This window comes from Pithys albifrons, chromosome 2 (genome assembly GCF_047495875.1).
Source record: "Pithys albifrons albifrons isolate INPA30051 chromosome 2, PitAlb_v1, whole genome shotgun sequence".
Lineage (NCBI taxonomy): Eukaryota > Metazoa > Chordata > Aves > Passeriformes > Thamnophilidae > Pithys > Pithys albifrons.
In genome coordinates this window covers 45,229,002-45,253,397 of record NC_092459.1, presented here as the reverse complement: position 1 = coordinate 45,253,397, position 24,396 = coordinate 45,229,002, and the positions used below count along the sequence as shown (strand labels likewise).

The window sequence follows — 24,396 nt, the reverse complement described above, 5'->3', positions numbered from 1 at the left end:
TGTGTGAAAATACATGTGGTAGAGAAACAAAAGTTTCAGAAAATAAAGCAAAACAAAAATTGAAATATAATTCAATATTTTGAAGTGAAATACAAGTGATGTACCCCTGTCACCCAATGTAAGCTTGCCTATCATCCATTCTTATTTTCTCTTCTCAAATCCCAGCTTCTGGGTCTGAGCAAGACAGCTTTTTGGGCTCCTGGTCCCCCTCTGAAGCAGGCAGAGGTGACAAATATCCAGCTGCCAGCAGGACCAGGTTCATCTACTTCCCTTTCCCTCCAGCCACTCACCCCACAGAAAGGCAAACACAGCACTTTTGTTCTGCAACTGGACAACCCCTGTCAGCATATGTATTTTGAAGACTGATTATTCAGTGCTGCTATCATGGAAGCATTGCCCCATCCAGTAGCTGTTTCACTGGCCCAAAGTTGCAGCCCTCCACCACAGCCCTGTCCAAGAGGGGAGCCAGGGTCCTTCTTCTCCAGCTCCAGCTCCAAAATAGCCCCCTCTCCCCAGGATTTTAGAGTCAACAAACATACCAGGTCACGGCACAGGCAGAGCAGGTGATTTATGTACCGTATCCCTGCCAGTATCAGTGAATTCAGTGTCCAGAAATGCATAAACTTAACTCAAAAATGCTATCTACACCAGGAAAATACCATTCTTAGAATTTTACATAAGTGTTTTTAAGCATACAATGTGCTTTTCTAAGCCAGAAATAATCCATAAGTAAGAAGGATGTCTGTGCAATTTAACAGAGTGGAGGAAACCCACCCATGAATATCACCTGAGCAGCCTGGTCTTCCATGGTCCTGATAAATACAGTTAGGACATATAAACTCCATACACATGTACACAAAAAAGCTCACACAAATAAGTCCTGTCAAAGATTGTAACAGTCTATTCTAAATTTAAATTAGTTACCTGAAATTTTCCCTAATCCTTTGCCTTGAAGGGTGCCAGAGTAAAACTTGCTGATCCAAAGACTCAACTTTCCATCAGGACCACACCCCATTACCAGCCTTTATTCAAAACCCTTGACAACACAGTATGCCTCCAATTTTTATTCTTACCTGCATATGGGCTTGAAAAAAACACTGCATTCTCTTTATGCAACAGATCTGCAGCAGAACTTGCACACCTGGAGGAAGTGGGCTTTTTTTCTGACATATGCAAACACCCAGGAAGATCAGGCCAAGCCAGAAACTTCAGCTGCAACTAAATAACCAGTGCTGATTGAGCCACCATTACATTTTTTACTACATATACATAGTGGGTGGTGAAAAAGAACAGACTCACCATTAGCATAAAGACCCATCTTGCATTTGTGTAAGTACACAAATTCTACAACATGTATTGGTAGGCAGCTCAAGGTCTTCTCTGTAACAGCTCAGAGATTGTACACTGTGCTAGAAGCAGGTTTTGTTGATGAGAAGACAACCATGCAAGCATTTGGTAGTGGCCCTTCCATGCACTTAATCAAGAACACTCCTACATTATCATATCTAAACCAAGTGATGGGTGGTGCTTCCAGACCCCAGCTGTCCCTAATATTAAGACAATAAAGCTTACAGAGTAATAATAATAATGAAACCATATATAAATAAGAGACAACACCTCTCCTTCTACCTCAGTTGCAATGATCTGAATCTTCAGTTATTAGAGAAAAGGAAAGCCACCGTTTTTATTTGTACAGAAGCACTAGCCCAAGTCATTCTGAAAAAGCAAGCTCTAAGTATCTCCTTGGCACCAGGGGAAACAGAACACCACAGATTGCATACTCTTTTAAGGGTAAAAAAAGTATAAAATTTTATTTGACAAGGTAACAAATAAGAATTTCATTAGACCATTAAAACACTTTATTACAATAAAGTGCAGTTGATCTATAGCTACTCTACATGAAAGTTAATTCTGAGGTGAGCCAACTGACCTATTAAAGAATAAGCAGTTTGGAATCTATATCTATCTGTACTGTATTTATTTTATTTTTAAAGGGCATTTTGTGCAACCAAAAATTTATTACATATCACACTTCAAAAAATTCCAACATAGAAAATTTCAGAACTATTATTCTCAGAAGACATCATCTTTTTTCAGAGATGACTGAAGTTTCCTCACAGTTTTTAGCAGCTGAAGAGAGCTTCTGCTTTTCTGCCCAGGACAAGATTTAGACACGTTTTCCTTTACAGTGACTGCAATATCCTTTGCTTCCTGTTGGATACCACACTTTAGTTTGATATGACTTGCCCCTTGATTCAATTTCTGAGTTTTTCTCTTTGATTTCTGCACCTAGGAAGAACGATCACTAATTAGCACATTACATACTTAGAAGACCCACAGCTGTACAACTTACTGGACTTACACCAGACTTTGACATACAGATGTCCAAGGAACATTAAAAAAAAGTTTAAACTTACTAATCTTGCACAATTGTCTTGCTGTAACAGAAAACTGACCTTGCCCATACAGAGAGCATTACAGAAAACTAACCTCACCCACACCCAGTAGGTTGTTGAACTTCATCACTCCCTAAGGTAAAAATGCTTGCTTGAGAGAGATGGAGTATCATCTGTCACCAACAGTCTTTTTCCATTTCAGATTGTGCTACAATAAAAATAAAAAAAAACCCCAACAAACCTTTAAAATGTATACTGTTTCTTATCAGTTACTATATCTAAGCAGCTAACTTTGAAGCCTCCTTAACAAAAATGGAAAACAAAATAAATAGGGTTAATTGCTAAAGAACGTTTTTTTTTAAATGTCAAATAATAAGTCTTGACTTGCACTTGGCATGAAAAGGTCACTTCCCAAAGATAAAATTAGGCTGGAAGAATTCCAAATGCCAATTTAGGCTTTAAGTCCATTTCTAAAAATAATTAACTTTAATTGCATTCTAGAACCTATTATTAACTCTGAAACACGACGATTACTATGACATTTTCAGTATGACAGGTTCTAGAAGCAGAAATATGCACCAGAAATATTAAGACTGGTCTGTACAAAATGCAAATAGAACTGTCTGTGTACAAATGCACCAAAAAAACCCCAAAACACCACCATAAGTGGCCAAGTGCCGGGTCCTGCACTTTGGCCACAACAACCCCCTGCAGCGCTACAGGCTGGGCACAGAGTGGCTGGAGAGCAGCCAGACAGAAAGGGACCTGGGGGTACTCATTGATGGGAAGATCAACATGAGCCAACAGTGTGCCCAGGTGGCCAAGAAGGCCAATGGCGTCCTGCCCTGTATCAAAAATAGCATGGCCAGCAGGACCAGGGCAGTGATCCTTCCCCTGTACTCTGTGTTGGTGAGGGCACACCTAGAGTACTGTGTTCAGTTCTGGGCCCCTCAGTTCAGAAAGGATATTGAGGTGCTGGAGCGGGTCCAGAGAAGAGCAACAAGGCTGGTGAAGGGACTGGAGTATAAATCCTATGGGGAGAGGCTGAGGGAGCTGGGGTTGTTTAGCCTGGAGAAGAGGAGGCTCAGAGGTGACCTCATCACTGTCTAGAACTACCTGAAGGGAAGTTCTAGCCAGGTGGGGGTTGGTCTCTTCTCCCAGGCACTCAGCAATAGGACAAGGGGGCACGATGGGCTCAAGCTCTGCCAGGGGAAATTGAAGTTGGAGATCAGAAGAAAATTCTTTCCAGAGAGAGTAATCAGGCATTGGAATGGGCTGCCCAGAGAGGTGGTGGATTCACCATCCCTGGAGATTTTTAAACGCAGACTGGACATGGCACTGAGTGCCATGATCTGGTAAATGGACTGGAGTTGGACCAAGGGTTGGACTCGATGATCTCGGAGGTCTTTTCCAACCCAATCGATTCTATGATTCCATGATTCATATAGGCCAAGATGTTACAGGAATGGCTTGTATTGATAACCAAGTCATAACAGACAGCAATGATACAGACACTACTATTTACATCATGAGCCTAAGGGGTGTGCTCTGATAAGGATGTGCCACAGCACAGATGACTTACCAGATCTGCACCCTGATAATAGGCAGAGATGACAACAAGGTTGCACCACATTGTATGTGCTACTCCTCATCATCCCAAAGCAAAGGAAAACTGTAGCCATAAAGATATGTAAAAGAAAGAAAGGTGCAGTTGTTGTGCACTGTTTTAGGCACCTGGATGATGAAGTCAGCAAGATTCAGAGGCAGGGAAAACACCATAATTGTTGGCCCCTCAAGCATATAAGAGATTTATTCAAAATACAGTTGACACTGCCAAGAGACACACCAAGGACCCAACAGTCAATGTTCTTTGCCCATATTGCTAACATGTGACTCTGAAGATCCTACTTTGATATAAAGCACCTTTGTGCTTGCAACTACATGGACAATAAAAATTTTGAGCGGGTAAAATCTATCAGAGAATGAATGTGAATAAAATAGGCCAGATTTAAATTGAATTAACTATCATCTCCCCATTTCATAAGGCCTCACACTGAGGTTTGTTTTGGATCCTGTATAAGTGAAATTCTTCAGACAAATCTATTTATCCTGAATCATAAGATGGAAGGACAGAAAACTATCAAACAGAAATATGAATTGAATTTTTAATCCTATGCTCCAAACCAAAATGCTACAAAAGAGTTAAACTGTGCACCTACAGAGTGATTTCATATGGCCGTGCTTGAAAAGTTGTTACCTATGGCTGTAAACCAAATAGTGACAGAATGCAGACAGGTTAGGGGTTAGACAAAACTGAAAGGCTCGACTGGCTATGATTTTGGAGAAGCTCCGGTCAACAGACTATTTAGTTAACAAAAAACTTCTATATTTCAGTAACACAAAAGACATTTAATCCAGTCTGTACAGGAATTATAGCTTCTATTTTCTCATTTCCCAGAGTGAGACAAAGGAATGAAATCTCAACAGTTTATCTTAACACATTGAGCAGAAGTGACACACTGAGCAACCCAGGTCTGTACTGCAGAATAGCCATAGGGCAGGAAGTTTTCCCACTAGCATACATCCCTAACTGCCAGCTGTAAGCACCTTTTCTTGATCTAATGAAGGAATTGGAGGTACAAGAACATGAGATAGCAGTCATCACCTATACTGGAACATCCTGGCTTAAAACATGCCAGTGACATTCAAGCTGTTGACAACAGGAGGCAGAGTTGTGGCAGCCTTTCAACTAGAATGTTACCAGCTAGAGACTTTAGATGTTATTCTTACAGTAGCCTGGTGCTTTTTCAGCTTGGATATTTGTTCTCCTTTAATCTCCATTTGTTTTACAAGACAATCCAGCTCCCGTTCCAGGTCTTCACGAACTTTGGAGTCTTGAGTCTCTTGTAACTCTTTCAGAAGTTCTTGATGTTCACTATCAAAGATCAGAATGACACACTAAGTATTCATGATATAACCCCTAGGAGTTCTTTCAACACTTGCAGTGTATTGCAGGAAGTGCTAGTCATTTTGTACAGAGTACAGCAATTTAGCATTATTATCCTCTCACACAACACACATTAATCTGCTATATATTAACATAAGAAAAATGTTTTCCTGTGCCTGAGTTTCTCATCCCATCTTGTCCATCTTATTTCTCCTTCTTTCCACAGGCATAACAACTACAGGTACAGTACTGTGCAAAATGAGGTTTTTGAAGGTGAACAGCAGCTATGCAGTGCAGCCTTTTCCTGCCCCTTTTAGTGCAGACTTTGAAAGCTTAGTGTAATTCAGAAAAATACTGTTTAAATTAGTACATTCAGCTTACAATTTTTCTGACAGATTATTCAAAAATAGTCTATTCAAACAGATTTGTGGAGAAGTGTGCTGGTTAGTTAAATTAATCAGCTTAACTAAAAGAAGTTGTGTAAATCTTCTTGATACCTAGATATCTGAACTAGTTGAAACCAAAGACCCTCCCCTAGATGTGACCTCTCTGCAAATGTTGTGGCTTCTTTTCTGACTTCTGAGTAACTGGTGCTCCTTGACAATTTAATTGAAGCAAATGGTTGTTGCTATAAAAACCAAAACAAAGCCTGTCATTGAACTGCCATGACTAAGCCAGACATTGCTTTTTGAAGATGAGATAGTTTGTCAGTTTAAATTTTGCCACATCAAGGATTTCAAATCAGTGTCAACATCCTAACTGGTTTAACCAACACACCCTCTGTTCAAACCACAGCTCATCACATCAAGATGTCTGCTATGACCAGGTATGCAGCTTTGGCACACAATGCTACAAGCTTGCATTAATCAGAAGATGCCTAAGAACACAAGTTGTGATCCACAACTACTTGCGTGGCTAGAAAGATACATACACTGCCATCTAATGCATTAACTTCTCCCACACCCTGCCCGGTTTCTGGCAGGACACTGTCCCTCTTTCACAACCCACTTACAGGACCAGCAAGTTCTCTTGCAATAAGCAAGGGATATGAACACTAGACAGACTCATCACAAAGACCCTTCAGGTATGCATGTAAGAAGACAACACAGAGTGGGTACAAAGGAACAAGATAGACGTTGTGACAAGACTATTCATGTCAGGGCTGTACTAACCTATTTCCCCAACCCAGATGGACTGCATCTTGCAGGTCTACTCAATATTAACACCACTTTTGCAATTTTCTCCAGGAGAACATTTTTGGCCTACTCTGTAAATCTCAGAGTATGCTTAAAATTTCTAAAAAGCAGAGGCTTAAAAAATTTTTTTGTTTGCTGCAGCTGTTACTTCAGTAGCAACTCATTTAAATACAGGATGTACTGTATTGTATTGTATGGCCAGACTTGGTGAATGCAGATTTGGGCAGGGCTCTCCCCACGTGGGTGTGCCCTTCCAGCCTGCGCAGTGGATTTTTTAGGTGAGGCACAGCGTGCACAGAACTGGCCCCACCATTTAAGTCCTGAGGTCCATCTGCCACGGCTGAGCGAGCTTGGACAGTGACAGGGAAGTCCTTGGGACTGTCCCAGCACCCGATACTAACCGGGGCTGACCCTGCTGAGCATCCGAGATGTGACGGGATGGGATGGCAGGGAGACATTGAACTGCCAGGGGACGGTCCCACTGAGACTGGAACTCAGGTCCTTGGGATTCAGAGTCCAGAGTGCTCTCCATTACACCATGGGACTGCCCCAAATACATGATGTGGAAGCAGAAAAACCCTGCTGAAGAGTATGCTGCTTGCTCACAAGACCAGTTAAACACCAGGAAAGAAAGAATGCTTTGAATGAGAAAAATCCTACCAGCCAGGCCTGCTCAGGTCATTCTGTCAAGAACAAGTCCTACACCTAAAACAGGCTAGGCTCAACTTACAGCACACCTGTAGCTTCTCAGGGCTACCACTGCAATCACTTATAACACCAGAGGTGAGTACTCACGAGCTCATTTGGTCCATCTCATCTTGTATGGCCAACAGAAGGTGTGCAAGACTTCTGGTGACAGTGGGTGACGTGGACCAAGATTTTGAAAGGGTACTGTGTCCACAAATCCCAGATATAGCTCCTCCTTGTCTTCGTGATGAGATACACGGATTGTGATGCTTCATAATATGCAACACACTTTGTACATTCGCAATAACAGAATGGCTGGAGCTGACAGACTTAAAGAAGAATTATTAAGTGGTTTGCAGAAGTCGATAACAATTACAGCAAAGAGGTTTATTCACACTGTAGATGCCACTTCAGTGAGAACATTGATTTTCACCCACCTTCCCAGCCACAAAAGGTAGTTCACCAGCCTTTACATGTAACCGTGAAAGGTGCATTTTCTTCACTGTAGGATTTCTCTGCCATAAGAAAACATAAGAAATTCCAATCTGCTGACCCAAGAGCACAATCTAAAACTTTAATTTTTTGCAAGTAAAATTCAAAGAGTGAAATGCACCACCTCAGTTTCAAGCTGGTTTAAAAAAAATAATTTCCCTCCTGTACGTGTAACGTATAAGAATTTCCAATAGCTGAGACAAGTAAATTTTGTTCCATATACATGTAGCAGACAGTTTGACAATTAGGTTGACATTAAAGAAGTTGAACCTTGCTTTATTTAATTTTTCAAAACCACAGCTGCAAAATTTTTACTGATGTGTAATATGTGCTGCAAAATGAATTCTCTTGATTTCAGCAATTCCCCCAAAATACACCATCTTGAGATGCTGAGTTAAACCTCCTTTGAAAAGTAATTTTGCCAGATAACTGAAAGACAGCTAAGACAGAACATGGAAGATGACAGTAAGACTGCAACATAGGTTATTGTCAAGCTGGTAAGGGAAGGGTTTCCAGTGAAGCGCTACCAGCCCTAGTACCATTTTAATTACTGAAAGAAGGAAATTAAAATAAAAGGGGAAAAAACCAGTTATTCAGTACTGTTTGTAACTTTGAAAATGGAGTAAAGTGAAGCAGACGAATCAAGTGCCTCTTACATCACTATTTTTCACGAATTCCAATCTCTGTATGAGTCAGATGCTATCAGCAACAGTATGATAAAAAAATTTCCATGTTACCTTCTTAGGTTTTTGCTTCTTCCCATTTTCCTTTTCAGGTTCACATTGAGATGTTACTGAAGACGCCAAAATTCTGTTTATATCAAATCCCATTTGAAGCTGTGGGAATAAGCAAAAAAGAAAGAAACCATTTAATGTAATATTAGCAGTATGAAATATCATGGTTTAATTAATTCCCCCTTTCATGCATGGATAAGAACCAATTAAGGGAACGGTGAACTATACTGCTTGGAAGGCATAAGCTACTCTTAAAAACTGAACAGATTACTAGGAAGGCAGGGTGTTGGGCAGATCTTACAGCTCTATCTTAGAATTCCTCATTTTCATATCCAGCTGTAGCAGCTGTATTTTTCCACTGTGACAAGCAGCAACTGAGATAAGCCAATCCTGCCACATGCTGGGGATCTGATCATAAAATCCAAATAATATGAACATTTGGCTCTTACAATATGGGGGCAGTGAGAACTAAGCCTGTCTGCGTAACATTGAGGTCAAATCTGCTGGACAATCCTTAGGTTGCTCTGTAGTTCAAAGTTGGTATCAAGGCCCATGATAAACAGGATAATAGTCATTCCCAATTAAATATAGGACAAGGACTTTGTTTTGGCATGTGTAACAGTTCCAGCTAAACAGTGCTGAAGTGAGAATATTCTGGCTTTTCTGTCATCAAAAGGAAGTGAACCAAGCCACACCCTGTGTTTCCCAGCCTGGATCCAACAGACTTAAATCCATTCTGCAGTGCACAAAAATGGTCCTAATACTAGTTTAGGACTTAGTTTATTGCACTGAAGTCCTTCCTTAAGCAAATGTTTATGCTGCTGCTAAAGTCAGATTATCTGCTCTTGGAAACTCATTCTTACTATGTTGCTCAGAAGATAAAATCTCTGTACTAGGCCTTCTGCTCTGCAGCTTTAAGCAATTTAAGCAAGAAACCAAAAAACTTGCACATTTTCAACTGTGTCATTCTGCTGGATTTTGGAGGTGGCCAAACACCCGGGCTACAATCCGTATGTTATTGAAAGCTTCCTGGATTGATGAAACCCTGTCATCCTTGGATAAGGTACAAAAACTGACAGCAATGATGAATTAAATTGAGGTGTCCACTTTGTTGATGGGTAGGTTCTGTCAATGCTACATTCCCCCCACCCCATCCCAAGAGAATTCCCTCACAACTGCTCTCTTTCAAAAAGGCTGCTACTTGTCCACAAAGTGAGGTTTGGAATACTACTACCTTACCGTTTTAACAAAAGATTTTTTTGATTTTGCTCTCTTTGGCAAATATTCCTTTCTCAGATGTATGGTGGCCCAACAAACTGATTTCACAGAATAATGAATTATTCAAGATCTCATTTGATGAACAATGTATCACTGATTAAAGATTTTTCCAAGTATCGCCCTATGTATTAGATTCCAACAGATCCTAACAAAGAGAGGCAAACACAATAACCAACCTTTCTTGGAGGATAAGGTTTCATATGTGACCAATTTCTAGATACTGTAAATTAAAGTTATCTGACAGTTGCAGATTTTCTAGAAATTAATTTTCTACCTAGATTACTTGAAGCAGCATTGAGGCTGATGAACTGTGTCATTAATGCAAACCCAAGTAGAATATTTCTTCATTGAGATATGCAACACACCTGGCAAGCCTTCCAATATGTAGTCTAAGAGTATTCCAGGAGTTCTCCCTGGGTAATAAACATGTGGAGTTTAAATGTAAGGGGAAAACAAAAGGTATTTCAGACAAAGAGAATAGCTTCCTACAGTCCTAAAAAATAAGATAAACCAAAACATTTTCAGTCTACCTGAGTAGTTTCATCTTGTATTAGCCTATGCTGATAGACTTGTTTGCAAATCCTTTCTTCTAAGTGTTTGATCTTGTCCTGAATTCGAAGACAAGAATGATTAGTCACACTTCAGTTTGCCATGCTGAATAAGAAGCCTAAAGTAGCTTGCAATTGCAATGAGGGATAACACAGGACTGCAGGAATTTTTACAGCCCAGACTGAAAAAAGATTCAATGCAAATGAAGCCAAGGTGGCATTCAGTCAGGTATGGTTTAACAGGACTAACTTTTGCAAGACTTAGTACTATTAATAGTATGCCATAAAATTATATCAAATGGCTTTCAGATTGTCATTCCATGGATGCTTACTTCAGCAATTCTCTGAGTAGCAGTAAGTTTAAGACACTCTTTTTCCAGTATTTCAAGCTTTTCAAGTTTCGCATGCAGTTCCAGCCAGTTCTGATCTTCCTCTTTCTGCAGCTGGGCCTGGAAAAATATAAGCAAGAAAGGAGTTGGCAGCTGACTGAAATTTTTTCAGACAGAAAAAAATGAAAAAATCCCACACTACAGTAAAGGTGTTTAACTAGATTAAGATTCATATTTTTTAAATTGCAAAGTGATGAAAAATACTAGGCAGACAAAGACGACTTAAGTTTCCAGCAGTCTTTTTGTCTATCAAATGTGCAAGTATTAGCATGGTTTGGCTCATTAGGAGTTCCACCCAGGGAGCTTTTCATGCAATTCATTGAATGGTTGTCATCAGCCAGTCAGACAGTAAATTCCTTCTGTTTGCTACCACTCTGAGCAGAGCTGAGGGGAAACGATGGCCATAAAAAAAATTCAGAACCTGCACATTTCTTTACTTTTGAACTATATCACTACCTAGTTAGTTTGCTAAAGGGCTTTACCTGTTGTTCTAAAACAACCTTCTTTTCCTGTTCCACACTGGAAACCATTTTCTTCATGTAATCCAGCTGTTTCTCCAGCAGGGAGCAGCGGGATTGTGCTGCACTTAACTGCATACTTGCATCTATGGAGAGAAACAAGACATTTGGTACAGCAAAGGGAGCTACACATTTAGCCAGACTGTTTCATTGAGGAGTTCTCTGTCTTCAAAACATGCAAGAAAAGTTCTGTTAGTCTGAACAAATCATGTGGTTAAAATGTATTTTATATACAAGGCAAGAGAATCAAAATGTTTTTTCAGAGCTAGTCCCTAGTTTGAATTCCAAAGACGTGAGCAGCGCAGCTACTTTGATTTGCATCAGCAGATATCTAACCAGAATCTGGTGTATTCCTTCTCCTATCTTTTCTCAAGTTAGGTAAGCAGCTGCTTGCTTATTGTAAGACTTAAACATACCACCTGAAACATGCTTAGTCTTTAAAATAGCTTTATGGATTATGCAATACTTTGTTAATATATATTAAAAAAAATCTCAACTTGATCCACAATTATCAAACTCTTGTCTCTCCCCAGTTCTGAAGCAAAGAATGAAAGTAGGCTGCATTAATTACCAGTTTTTCAAAACAAACTCTCTGGATTATACTGTCTTAGAGTTGCTGTGGCTACATCTTGTCACTCAAAAGAAATACCTTTCCTCTGTTGCATCAGTTCTTGATGTGCTGCGTCCTTCTCATGGGATTCATGCTCTAAGGCCTTCTTATACTGAGCAGCTGCTCTGGAGAGGCTGCCCAGATCAGCTTCAGCCTGTGACTTCTCCAGCTCTAGGCGGTGGATCTTTCCTTGAAGGGTTTTCAGGGCTGCCACTACAGCTAGCAAACAATGCAACAGTTACACCTTAAGTAACAGTTCCTATCATGATGATGATGGTTATCATTATTAGAAAACACATTGCAATATAATACCTAAATTTCCTTCCTAGCATCACTCCTAAAATTAGCTATATTCCCCAGCTGTACACTAACATATGCAGAACATACCTGGGAGAAAATGTCAATGTTTCCTGTGTAAATGAGGTTTAAAACATTGGTCCTATGAGCAAAACTATTTTCACTTCAAATGGTAGCAAGCACAAAGAAATCATGGCAAATAGAGTATAATAAATCCTGGGAGTGCTGTTTACATAGAAGCAGGGAACACAGCTATCCAAGTGAGGTCACACATTTTGTTGTAATACAACTGGTCTGGATAGATTCAAAAAAGAAAACATGTTCAGAAAAGGGGAAAAAATCAGATACAGAAAAGAATTAGCAATTATTTTTCAAAAGCTAATGATTCAATACCTAGTTTCTTGTATTTGATGATTCTTTAAACCACAGAAGCAAGTCTGCAAGATTTTGCTTTTAGCCTCAAAATAGTATTTTTCAAAATTATGCCAAAAATAAAAGTCACAATTTCACAGACTATTCTGAGTTGGAAGGGACCCATAAGGATCATTGAGTCCAACACTTCAGTCAATGGCCCACAAAGGGGATTGAACTCATGACCTAGGCATTATTACAATCAAGTTTTAACAAACTGAGCTACAAGAAAAAGTCTACCAACTCTCCAAAAAGTATACACACCTGTGGCAGTTTAAGACATGTTCTGTAACAAGTCAAGTCTATTTTCTGACATTCTAAAGTTTTCCAATTCTCCGTTTAAAGGAACACTCATCAAATATTGCTAGCTCCTTAACAACATTCATCAGCTTAAAAAAAACCCAAACCAAAAAAAGAAAATCAAAAACTTCCCCCCACCCCCCCAACAGATACCAAAAGGCAGAAAGATGAAGTGGGACCACCTTTTCCATCTTTCTATTGGTATGCCAAACATTTCCTTACTTAAACATTTAGCTACATAACATTAAATTGAACATTTTAATCCAAAAAGCCCAAATTCTGCATGACATGACCACAGAAGTCACAGATTTTTCAAGTGATCACACGCACACTTGTAGGCTATGTTTGTGCAATTTTAACATCCTTTATCATTCACCAAGCTCTCCAGATACACTAAGCCCCCACGCATTTGGCTTGTGATCTCTAGAGAGTAGCCACCCATGAAGGCATACAACAAGCATAGTGGACCCAGGCACTCAGCAATAGGACAAGGGGGCACGGGCTCAAGCTCTGCCAGGGGAAATTTAAGTTGGAGATCAGAAAAAAATTCTTTCCAGAGAGAGTAATCAGGCATTGGAATGGGCTGCCCAGAGAGGTGGTGGATTCCCCACCCCTGGAGGTTTTTAAACTGAGATTGGCCGTGGCACTGAGTGCCATGATCTGGTAAATGGCCTGGAGTTGGACCGAGGGTTGGACTTGATGATCTTGGAGGTCTCTTTCAACCCAATCGATTCTATGATTCTGTATGGGCTAACTTTCATACTGCTAACTTTCCTGAGAGTTTGAGTTGTTCAAAAGTTCTCCCAAGGAAGCATATCACACAGAAAGTCACTTAGAAGTGATTTTAAGCTGGAAGGAGTCAAATAGCACTATGCAAAGCCAATTTCAAGTCAGTGTACCATACTAATGATCTTTTTATACTGTATTTAAAGTCATGAACTGCTTCTGCTGAGTGAGAATCATCCTCCTTTGCTTTTAGAGGAAGTCTGTCAATTTTAAGTTAAACAAATTTCAAAGCCAAAGTTTATAAGGATGTTAGAACACTTGCAGAGGTTTCCATTCCAGACATATGACTTCAGGGAGACTACTCCCTCAGGACACATATACATCCTGTCTCAATGTCAGTCTGATAATTGCAGCAAGTCATTGAACTAAGTAAAATTGAATGGGGAGTTTGCTCAAAAGATTTCATATGGAACAATTAAAAAGACCATTTTAAGGACATATTTTGGCTTTACCCTGGTTATTTGGGATAGAAGACTTGTCACCAGCAACAGCTGCCAACTTCTTTGATTCTATATAAGCAAAGGCTGCAGGAAGCATCCGATCTGGTGGCTGAAGAAAGCTTCCTATGAAACTGTTCTTTGATTCAGAATCCATAGCCTGTAGAAAGAGAGCTAGTTAATGTTATTAGTTTTTTAACAGACATGTTTCAAAATACATCACTGGACTGTCCCTGACTTTGTTTATATCAAACCAGATTATGTGCACCAAAAACCCCCCAACAAAACTAAAAAAAACCCCAACCTCCCCCATCACCAACCACACAAAACAAAAACCAAACCAAACCAACAACAATAACAAACCCTATAAACCCATAGGAATCCTGTATTTCAACATAATTCCAAAACCATGCCATTCACAGCTCTCTTTTACCACTCAAAATTTTCCAGGATTTTCGTGGAGCTTTCTAATAACTTATGCTGATTTCGTCCTTTTAAAACCCCAGATTAACAGCATTTTCTATTAAGTGTTTTACAGACTTCAGTGTCTTGCCGCTAAGTGCTCCCTGCAGAGCAGGCATTCCAAGTTTTACAGCTTGTTTCCATTTGCAGCCTCCTTAATGCTCTTCTTCCCATTCTTTTGGATGAAAAGCCAAATTACATATGGTAAATAATGTGCCATTAATTACATAATAAAGACATAGTTCTCCACATTTAGTGTTGAAATATCAGAAGGATATTTAATATGCAATATCCCCAGCATTCTCCCCATTATTAAGCATATGTATTAAATCCTGTTTCTCTACTCCATTTCTGCTCCACCCTGTCACATTCTTTATTTTATCAGAAGCACATTTTAAGACAGTTCACACCCTGTCAAATAGTGATTTTCCTTAATACTCCAGACATGGACAGTGAAAGTTGAAGAAAGTGCTTTAGGCTAATACAACTTCTAGGAAGTTAAAGCAAGTTTTAAATCAACCTTCTGCTACCTAGAAAAATAGTATCAAGCATTCCACCTGATACAGTGTACCAAAAGAAGAGTATATACATTTTCAACTAATAGAAAACCAGCTTATTTGAAGGTACGGTGATACAAAAATTATGGTATCACTTGAGTTTAAAATACAAGGCATGGAACTGGAACAATCTTCCTGCTTGGGCAAGGCTATTTACAAATGTTAGTTCCCAAGAAAGTAACCCAAGGGAGGTAACTAGTAACAGGAGGAAGTAACATAAACCAAGACAGGAGTCTGCTGCTGATGCACACGGCAGGAAAAGCCATTCATACTGGGTGGGTGGGGAAAATAGTTCTCAGGAACAGAAAAATTTTCCAGGAGCAGCTCTTACAGCACTGTTTCAGAGGCTGTATGAAACAAACAAAAAAAGTCATCCTCCATCCACATGGCCTCTTTAAGATATGCACTAAGGCAAAAGTATGCAGAAACCCTTCCTTCCTCCAAGCTGTCAACACAGAGATGCTGACATGAGCACCTCTTTGCCAGGGCTTGTTTGACCTGGGGCCTCCCAAAGACCACCACTTGTGTGTGCTAATGCTCCCAGGGCAGATCACACCATTGAGGGCAGCCCGCTTGACCCCAAAGTGGGAAGCTGCCCAGGCTACCTTTGCACAACAGGCCTTTTCCAGAGAGTCCTCTGTGGGGTCCCACTGTCATCCTGTGCCGGCCCACGCCAGGTGCTCTCTGTGCTGAGTTGGCAGGGGCAGTCAGGCCCTCCCTCATCTCTGGTAGGGGGTCCCACCTGGTCACACTGCCACATTTATGTCCATAAAATCTGCCTATAGGCCTGCATGGCTCTGTCCTGAAGGACCAGGAAAGGCCATGCAGGGACACCTGACGGACCCCAGTAGCCTGCCAGGCCTGCCAGCCATGTCAAACAACACAAGGGACAGTGGCAGTGAAGGGCACAAAGCAGGGAGCTGCAGAAACCTCAGAATATGGATGGGAAAGACATGTGGCCACAGGGCTTGTCAAGGCTAAGACAGGTGAGGAGATGTGTGTGCGGGTCCAGAGAAGAGCAACAAGGCTGGTGAAGGGACTGGAGCATAAGTCCTATGAGGAGAGGCTGAGGGAGCTGGGGGTGTTTAGCCTGGAGAAGAGGAGGCTCAGAGGTGACCTCATCACTGTCTAGAACTACCTGAAGGGAAGTTCTAGCCAGGTGGGGGCTGGTCTCTTCTCCCAGGCACTCAGCAATAGGACAAGGAGGCACGGGCTTAAGCTCTGCCAGGGGAAATTTAAGTTTGAAATCAGAAAAAAATGCTTTGCAGAGAGAGTAATCAGGCATTGGAATGGCCTGCCCAGAGAGGTGGTGGATTCCCCATCCCTGGAGGTTTTTAAACTGAGATTGGACGTGGCACTGAGTGCCATGATCTAGCAATCAAAGTGGGGTTGGATTAAGGGTTGAACTTGAGGATCTCGTAGGTCTCTTCCAACCCAACTGATTCTATGATTCTATGATTCTGGCATGGCACAGTGTGCCAGCACAGTGTTCCACAAAATAAGATACAAGCAAGACTGACCAATTTTCCCATTGCTTCTCAATCCCTACACATTGGTGATGAAAATTACTAGTAAAAAAGGTCCACAAAAATAAGCATATGTGCATGCAAAAAGTTTCCTACCACTGCTGTGAACAAAGGAAGGCAACTTTGGAAACACCAGAGGAAGAAGATGGTTGTTGCTCACATCATCCTACCTGGCAGTCAGAGTAAGTGGAGAGTTGCTTTTCCAACATCCTCTAGTGGAACATGGCTCCCTCGCATGCCTGGGCAGCTATGCATCAATTAGTTTCCTTATTACTTTCACATAAACAAGTTTCACTGTTTCCAAGGAGATGGGTCTGTGGACAGTTGTAAGGAGGGCGGTGATCCGAAGAAAATAATAAGCAAGAGAAGGAGGGAATAAAGCACCAGAAAATGTGACAGTTTGTGGACAAGCTCAGCAACATCAAGGTGGGGGAACACGGGGGACACTTGCTTGGGAGAAAGGGAATTAATACACCTTTAGTTCTGCAAGTGAAGCCAGAGGAAAGTGACAGAGAAGAGGCCAGCTTACCTGCCGGTGGTAGCGATCCAGCTAATCCGGTGTGGGCTTCAGCACAAACCCCCACCCACAACTTTGCCAGCAGAGCAGAGGGTAACACACACACTGCAGCTGCAAGGGGGAGCTCCCCACACTGCTCCTAAGAGCACAGGCTCAACAAAGGGTGTGAAAGAAAACACCACTGGACTGAGACACCTGTGTTTGCAGAAACTCTGCTGCAGACATAGCCTTGCTTTACCACAGCTTCCTCAGGCACAGCAGCTGAAGGAATGGTTGCTATAGTGTTTGGAGGCTCTGTCAGCATAATTGCTCTAGTAGAAGTGCTCTAGTTGAGTCCTAATATATTAGCAAGTAAATACAATTTATAATTACCATAGTGCACAGAAGTAATGTCTGCAAAACTGCAGACCTCAAGGAAAGAGATGTGCCAGGAAAAAGACCAAGTCACTCTATAGCAGCAAGACACCACTAAACATCCTGGCCGCTTCCAGCCCATTGCAACAAGAAACTTAGCAGGAAATAATTAAGTACCTTGACGTATGTTTGAACATCAACTGTATTCAAACTTCTATAAAACCATCACAAACAAATCTTCTTTTAAAAAAGTCTTACACAGCCCACATCCGTTGCAAGCTTAAACCACTGTTTTATTCCACGCTATCGTGGACACCTGATACACAGCCCAAGAGAGGTGCTTTAAAGCAGATATTTCTTCCCAAATAGCAATGTTTATACTAATGTAACTCCACAAGGCTTAGGGAGATTTAGCCCTTGAACAACACTCCTTAAAGCAGCCAGAACACTGTTGTCTAGACAAGCCCTTGGTTTAGGAAATCAGTGCACTCCATTGAGTTTGGGGAAGAGCCAAGAAGAAGTATGCATGTTGAACAGGGGCTGACAAAATACCCTGGTTACATGCAGAGGGGAGGGGAAGAAGGAAGAAATGCTGCACTCCCACCCCAGTAGCCTGCACCACTGCAGTCAGCAGGGTGAAGCACTTGTGCTGTGCAGGTCACATCTGGAGTTAGCATCAGCCCTTCGAGTTTTTTAAGCAGAACTGGCCCAGCCTGTGTTGATGGATGCTCAGATACCTGTTGTTATTTTACACAGAAAAACACATAGCCAGTTCCTACACATATTGCATCAAGCATGAGGAAATTTAGTGCTGAACATGGGCTTGCCATTTAAACATCAACCTGGCCAAGCCATCTGTTTTTCTCCAAGTCTGAGCCACAAGGCTTATGAAGTTCCTGCCACACATTTGTAACCCTGTGAACAGTGCATGATGCCAGGCATAGCAGATTAGCTCTGTGACACCTCTGCATTAATGCAAATACAGTGCTTACTTCCTACCTTGCTGCAGCCAGTGTGCTCATCCCTGGGGTGTGAGCATGAGCAGAGCTGGTCCCTTCAGTGGGATCACTTCTGCCTGCTGGCTTACCATCACACGCAGGCTGAGAGTGAGCCTGCACAAAGTATGTTGGGGAGCAATCCCGTCATCAGGTCCATACCTGTATATGTGACTTTCATGCCTCAGAGGAGAGTAAGCAAGCTGGAGTTTGGTACCTTAGGACAAACATGGTTTTTCCCATTTCATCACAGTCATCTAAGTATTAATATGATATACCTTTATCCAGTTTCTATTTACTTTTGCTTGAGTGTGGCCTGCATTAAATGCCAGAGTACCGGACTGGGTTGCTGTAAAAATCAATTGACATTTTAGTCACTGCTGTCTGCACGAGTAAGCATACCAACATCAGAGAATTACTGAACACAAATGAAACCCCAAATGTTACAGAAGGAACAGTTATAACTTCTTCATCCCCCTCTTCCCCTCCTTTCCACTCCTCTCCTCCATTGCTAGCTACATTATTAAAAAAGTCTAAAAAAATAAAGTCTCCCAAAGTGAAAAGTCCAGAAGCATTTTGTCACATACACAAGTATGTCCCATACTGTATAGCAGCATGTGGAAAAAGCTTTTTCCACATGTGAGCTACAGCAGACTTGGGGAATAATGCCGGCTTAACAGTCTCCCAAAAGATATACACTAAACGAATAATGTGATAATGTAAGCGATTCTTCCACTAAATTCCCTGATGTTTGTTAGCTCACGTGTGAGGGCAACCTTTCGGAACCAAACAAAGAGGTGCTGTCAGAACACCTTCAAAAAAGAAAAATTAAAAACAGATCAAAGCATTTTTCAGAAAGAAATACAAAGATATTAATCTTCTGACCTGACCTACTGGGCATACAAAATTTATAGTGATTGTTTTTTGTAACTGAAAACAAAGTCTCAGATGAACCAAGGAATGATTCACTGTTTATCTGCCATAAGAGAAGTTTTAAAGAAATGTCCCAATACAGGCTATACCAAGAAACTCCCAGAATTTTGGCTGCTACTTTGTCTCTTTGAGCCAAGCTTTGCTGGCAAAAGGTTATGTAAGAGGCCATTTTTGTGACACGATCCAAATTGGTCAGTTTTTCCCCCTTTTCCCTTGAGAACCAGGGGGAAAAGCTTGGTCAGCTGTACTAGCTATGCTGCAACACTCAGCTTTAGTCTCAACAGCAAAAGAACAGCCCTTCCACAGACAAAAAAAGGAAGAAAGAATGTTGTAGGCAAATGGCACTGTTGTTTTGGGAACACCCAGTCTCCAGCAGCCTGACAAAAGCACTTTAATCAGCCTGAAACATATGATATCACTCAGGATATATCTAAGTAACTGGTACTCCCATGCCATCTCTAATCTAAGTGTGTTAGAAATGACACGGTGACAGCTGCAAAATTAACAGGAAGTGAAACCTCACTGAATCACTAAAGCATTTCGATGTGTTTCTAAATTTTGTCAAGTTCCACTTCAAATAAGTTTAGAGCAAATGGCTGAAATTTGTTACAGTAATTAAGGAACCTCTGAGTGTTTTGAAAAACTGACACACAGACAAGTCCATGGGAGTTAGTTTGTTGACCAAACTGTGAGATACACACCGGCAGACTCAGAACCTGATAAAGGTTAAGTGCCCAGTCTTTGATGCTACTGTAGCAAAACCTATTAATTTCTGAATTTTAAGTCTTATGTAGAACTTTCATAGAATCATTATCTTTCAGTCTTGAAAGACAAGGAAAAGAAATGGCATTCTATGTCTTCTCATGATATACAGTCAAGTTGGATAAAACCTGGCAATTTAATGAAAAAAACACAAACCCTAAGACTTTATTCCTAAGACTTTTCACTGTGTCAGACCTAAGCATTTTACTGATGTTTTTCTAGTTCCCATTTGCTAGAGAAGAGGAAAGAAAACTGAATGAATTACATAAGTACTTTTTGAACAAGGGAAAAAATAACCTGGTAGGAAGGAGATATTTTTATGACATTTTTTAGGAATAGGTTCTAACCTGGCAGTGGATCAAGCAAGCAAACTTGGGTCATATTGTCATGACAGTTTTGCTGTTTTCTTCAATGAGCACAGCAGATCAAATTCCTCATTCAACTGGGCCTTCATTCAAAAGTGGATGATAAACTCATAATTGGTGCAAACTGCTGTAATCTGCATGTACAGATGATAACTGAATTTAGAATTCAGAGAAGTAAGAGGGCAAATTCCTCTTTAGTAATAATTGCTATGTTAGCATGAAAGCTTCTAGCCTAGAATATAGTGTTGTCAAAATAATTACATTTATAAGTCTTTAATCCATCCAAAGTAATTAAATACAACTATTTTGTACCAGGCATCAAATACAAAGCCAAATACTTTAAATGGTCACTAATAGACTTCCTCACTTCACTCATAGTTCTGTTCCTCTTCTCCTTTCACCAATACCCACAGTTACAGTTGATTTTTGCCCTCATCTCTTTTTTCATTGTACTTACATAATCCTATAGCTTTTTTCCTTGCCCTTCTCTATTTGTCATTCTTTTTCTCACACTCCCTCTTCTAGCATAAAAAGTGAGGAATTTTTTCAAAGTAAAAATACTTTTTCTTTTTCCCCAAGCAAGAATAACTATCAAATTTCTTCCCTTTGCACTTAAGATTCAGTTCCAACAGGTGCTGCTTGCTCTTAATACAGACTGATGTGGAAACTGAAGGTGGTTTCCTCATTACTTTACATGAAGAATGTAAAAAGTTCCTTTTTCTCTCCACTGTTATTTTCTACTGATGCCATCTCACTGTCTTCCATATGTAGTTTGTTTAGCTTAGTGTGTCCTGATAGATTGGATTGCAGGAAGAAACTACTGGCTTTGGCTATAGACCCTTGCTTAAAAAGAGAAAGGCTTTGCTGTTGTGGAAAGGGAAGGCAACTGACTCCAGTATAAGACTGTATATCTGTGCACAGACAGAACAATTGGAGATTAGAAAGGCAATTAAAAAAACAAAAAGTCATATTAGGTTAGGGCAAGGCAAATATAAGAGTGGGTTGAAATTACAGTCATAGGGAAGAAATATTACGACCCAGGGGATAGTTATTGCAGGTCCTGACTCATTCACGGTAAACACTGTTACCCCATAGTACTTTTCACCTTTTATGTCTCAAATATTTAATGGTATCATTGAAAGATTGTTTTGGATGTCGCAACTCGTCCTCTAGGCAGATGAAACACACAGATTGTGTCACCACCGTTGGCTTTGAATTTATTTTTAAAGTAAACTTCTGTTTTTACCAAAACTTTCTCAGGGAAACTGTCAGTCTCTTCATACAGCATCCTTTAACCCAGCATGAAGATAGAGTAGGAGGTAGATTTTTAGACAGATAACTCTGAAAGCTTGACATGGATGAGCAGAGAAACACAAAGAGAGTAATTATTCATAGGATGTGTCTCTTTTTACCAACTACCACACCTACTTTTTTTTCATGTATTCCTTTGCTACTGATAAGCAGGCACCTGGCAGGGAACAAGGACTCTATTCTGCTTTTGTACACCAGGCAACCTAAGAACCAGAATCAGAAAAAAAAGGTGTTAACAAGGAAAAGGTAAGTTTCACTCCAGGCAAGAGATGACTCCCAAAATCCTATATTGTGTAGGAACAGTTGTCTTTAACTATGCAGAAAAATTGCAGGAAGATCTGAGTGAAAGCAACTCCTCAATCTTATTTTGGAGACCTATTTTGATGAAGAATAATTTTAAATAATATAGTCTGCTTATATAACTCAGAATATTCATAGCAACATCCACATTGCACATCCTGACCAGGCACAATATCCTAAGTATTAATGCCAAAGAGTTTATATATCATATGATATAATGGGTAGTCAAAAATGCAAAAATGGTTTTATCACTATTTCTGTCCCGAGTTGTCTGGGAAAACTTAAAACATTCAAAGCCATTACTTGTTTCATGTAATCTGTATGTGTAAACTTGTATGACTTCAGAGATGAAGAAAAAATAAATCTGAGTAAGGTGCTACAAAATCCTGCACAATAGATAGAAAACTAAGTTGAACTGATTATAAAATTTTAAAAGGCATTTCTTCCCTGTTATAGTATACGCAGTTTGTGATTGCAAGGAAATTTAGTGGATCTCTAGGGTCTTGTCTTAAATTCTTGCCATTCTGTGTGACCTTAATAAGTTAGAGGGATGGAACTGATAAGGGACTAATGTTCCAGGATACATGAGCCTTTCAGCCTCCGGGCTGAGTGTGGTGATGACAGGCTTACATTCCCTGCATGTACAAGCAGTGCAAGTATAGCTCCAAAACAAGCAGCGAACTCAGTGAGGAGCTAACAAATACTGCGTTGAGGGGGTGAAGTCCCACCCTGGTGCTTGGCACCTTTATACTCTTTGGACTCAGGATTTGGAGTCCTCTTCTGGCAGTGAGTGCCAAAATCTGTTCTTTAAAACAATGAATAGAGTCCCTGTAGCTTTTCTGGTCTGTGACTTCATTTCGTGTGGCTGCTGGTCACAGCATTTTTCTTTGTGTTATTGCTGGAAAACACCAAGGGCTGTGTTAACAGTCAGCCTGCCAAAGGTGTTTAAAAGGCCTTTTGACCTGCCAGCAGATATAAAATTCTCAATAAGCAATATTCATTTTCTTTTAAAGTGCAGCTGGAGCAAGTAGTGTCCATCATCTCCGTGGTGCTACCCAGTGGTCAGAACACTGGCCTGGAAGTGGGAGTTCCTGAGGAGCATTCATGCCTCATCCCTGATGATCATGCTAGACTGGGAGGAGGAAGAGCAGGAAGGAAACAGGGAGTCACCACCTTTTTGTTTGAAGTTATGACCCCGTTCTGAACAATATGTAGGAGTCCAGAACAAGGATAAGGCAGCTGAGATGATAGACAGAGTAAAACGAGGATGTATCTCTCTCAACGAGATCAAAATCATCAAAACAGAGTCTGGGGGTTTATGTGTGCTTTTTTGTACCAAATAGTTCCTGGATAAAAAACAGGACTGCCTTGGGACTAACTACCAGACTAACCACCACTACTAACTGCCACACTTTTCAATAGGGCACAAATTCAACTAGTGAGGTAATGAATGCTTCTTTTCAATTTTACAGTCCTTCTGAGCACTTGGGATACTCTCCTGGAAGTTAGGAGGTGTTGACATAAATGCCTTTGGGCTAAAAGCCAACTGTCTCATCCCTGGGTTGCTGTACTGTAGGTGAGCAGCCTACCAAATACAGTCAGGCACTGAAGCTGTGGCTACAACAGACCCTGACTTCTTAGCCTTGGAGAGGTTCCACTCAGCTGGACTGCTCCTGGAGCTGCTCCACCCTATTTCCTAGACCACAAATGGGCACAAAGGGGACACAGGTATGAAGATGCCCAGTTTGGGGCAACTCTGAACATTGCTATCCAGAAAGAGAGTAAGAGTGTTCAGGTGGCTGCTATGTGGAGTTTTTCAGAACTGAACTTTAAGTTTACCCATGCTGTTTTCTTAGTCTTCAGTGCTTCAGGCTACATTTATAGTTAAGTATTACATTTAAGCAGTTAAGTATAAATGTAGTATAGTCAGAGGGTTGGCATAGTACAGCAGGACTGTAAGTGACCTGTAGTTCTGGTACATCATAGCCCAGCTCTTCTCAAAGAAACCCATCCTTCAGCATAAACCTATTCCACAGGCTTTCTGCATAAAAGATTTAATCTCCCAAGAAGAAGTCATCAGCTAACTTACCCATCCCTGCTGCATTTGTGACCTCTAAGGAGGCAGCATGGCTGAGTTTGGTGCAAATGTACATCTGCAATGCATGACAGGCCAGAGTACATGCTAGATGTACAAACACATGCTTAGAAGTAAAACAAGGCCACATTTTCTCCCACACAGAACCATAGAATAGTTTGGATTGGAAGGGGCCTTAAAGATCATTTAGTTC

The 24,396-nt window shown here is 40.7% G+C and overlaps 1 protein-coding gene across 1 annotated transcript; it reads right to left on the bottom strand.

Moving 5' to 3' along the window:
* Positions 1–1,831: 1,831 nt before the first annotated feature.
* CEP57L1 (centrosomal protein 57 like 1) lies at positions 1,832–14,186 on the bottom strand. Its single transcript, XM_071548881.1, has 10 exons — positions 14,042–14,186; positions 11,835–12,014; positions 11,150–11,271; positions 10,611–10,727; positions 10,261–10,338; positions 8,456–8,554; positions 7,664–7,741; positions 7,335–7,555; positions 5,187–5,331; positions 1,832–2,289 (listed from the first exon to the last, which is right to left on the bottom strand). Exons 1-10 carry the CDS (start codon positions 14,181–14,183, stop codon positions 2,074–2,076), a joined length of 1,398 nt encoding a protein of 465 aa, XP_071404982.1. The 5' UTR covers positions 14,184–14,186; the 3' UTR covers positions 1,832–2,073.
* Between the last annotated feature and the right edge of the window lie 10,210 nt (positions 14,187–24,396).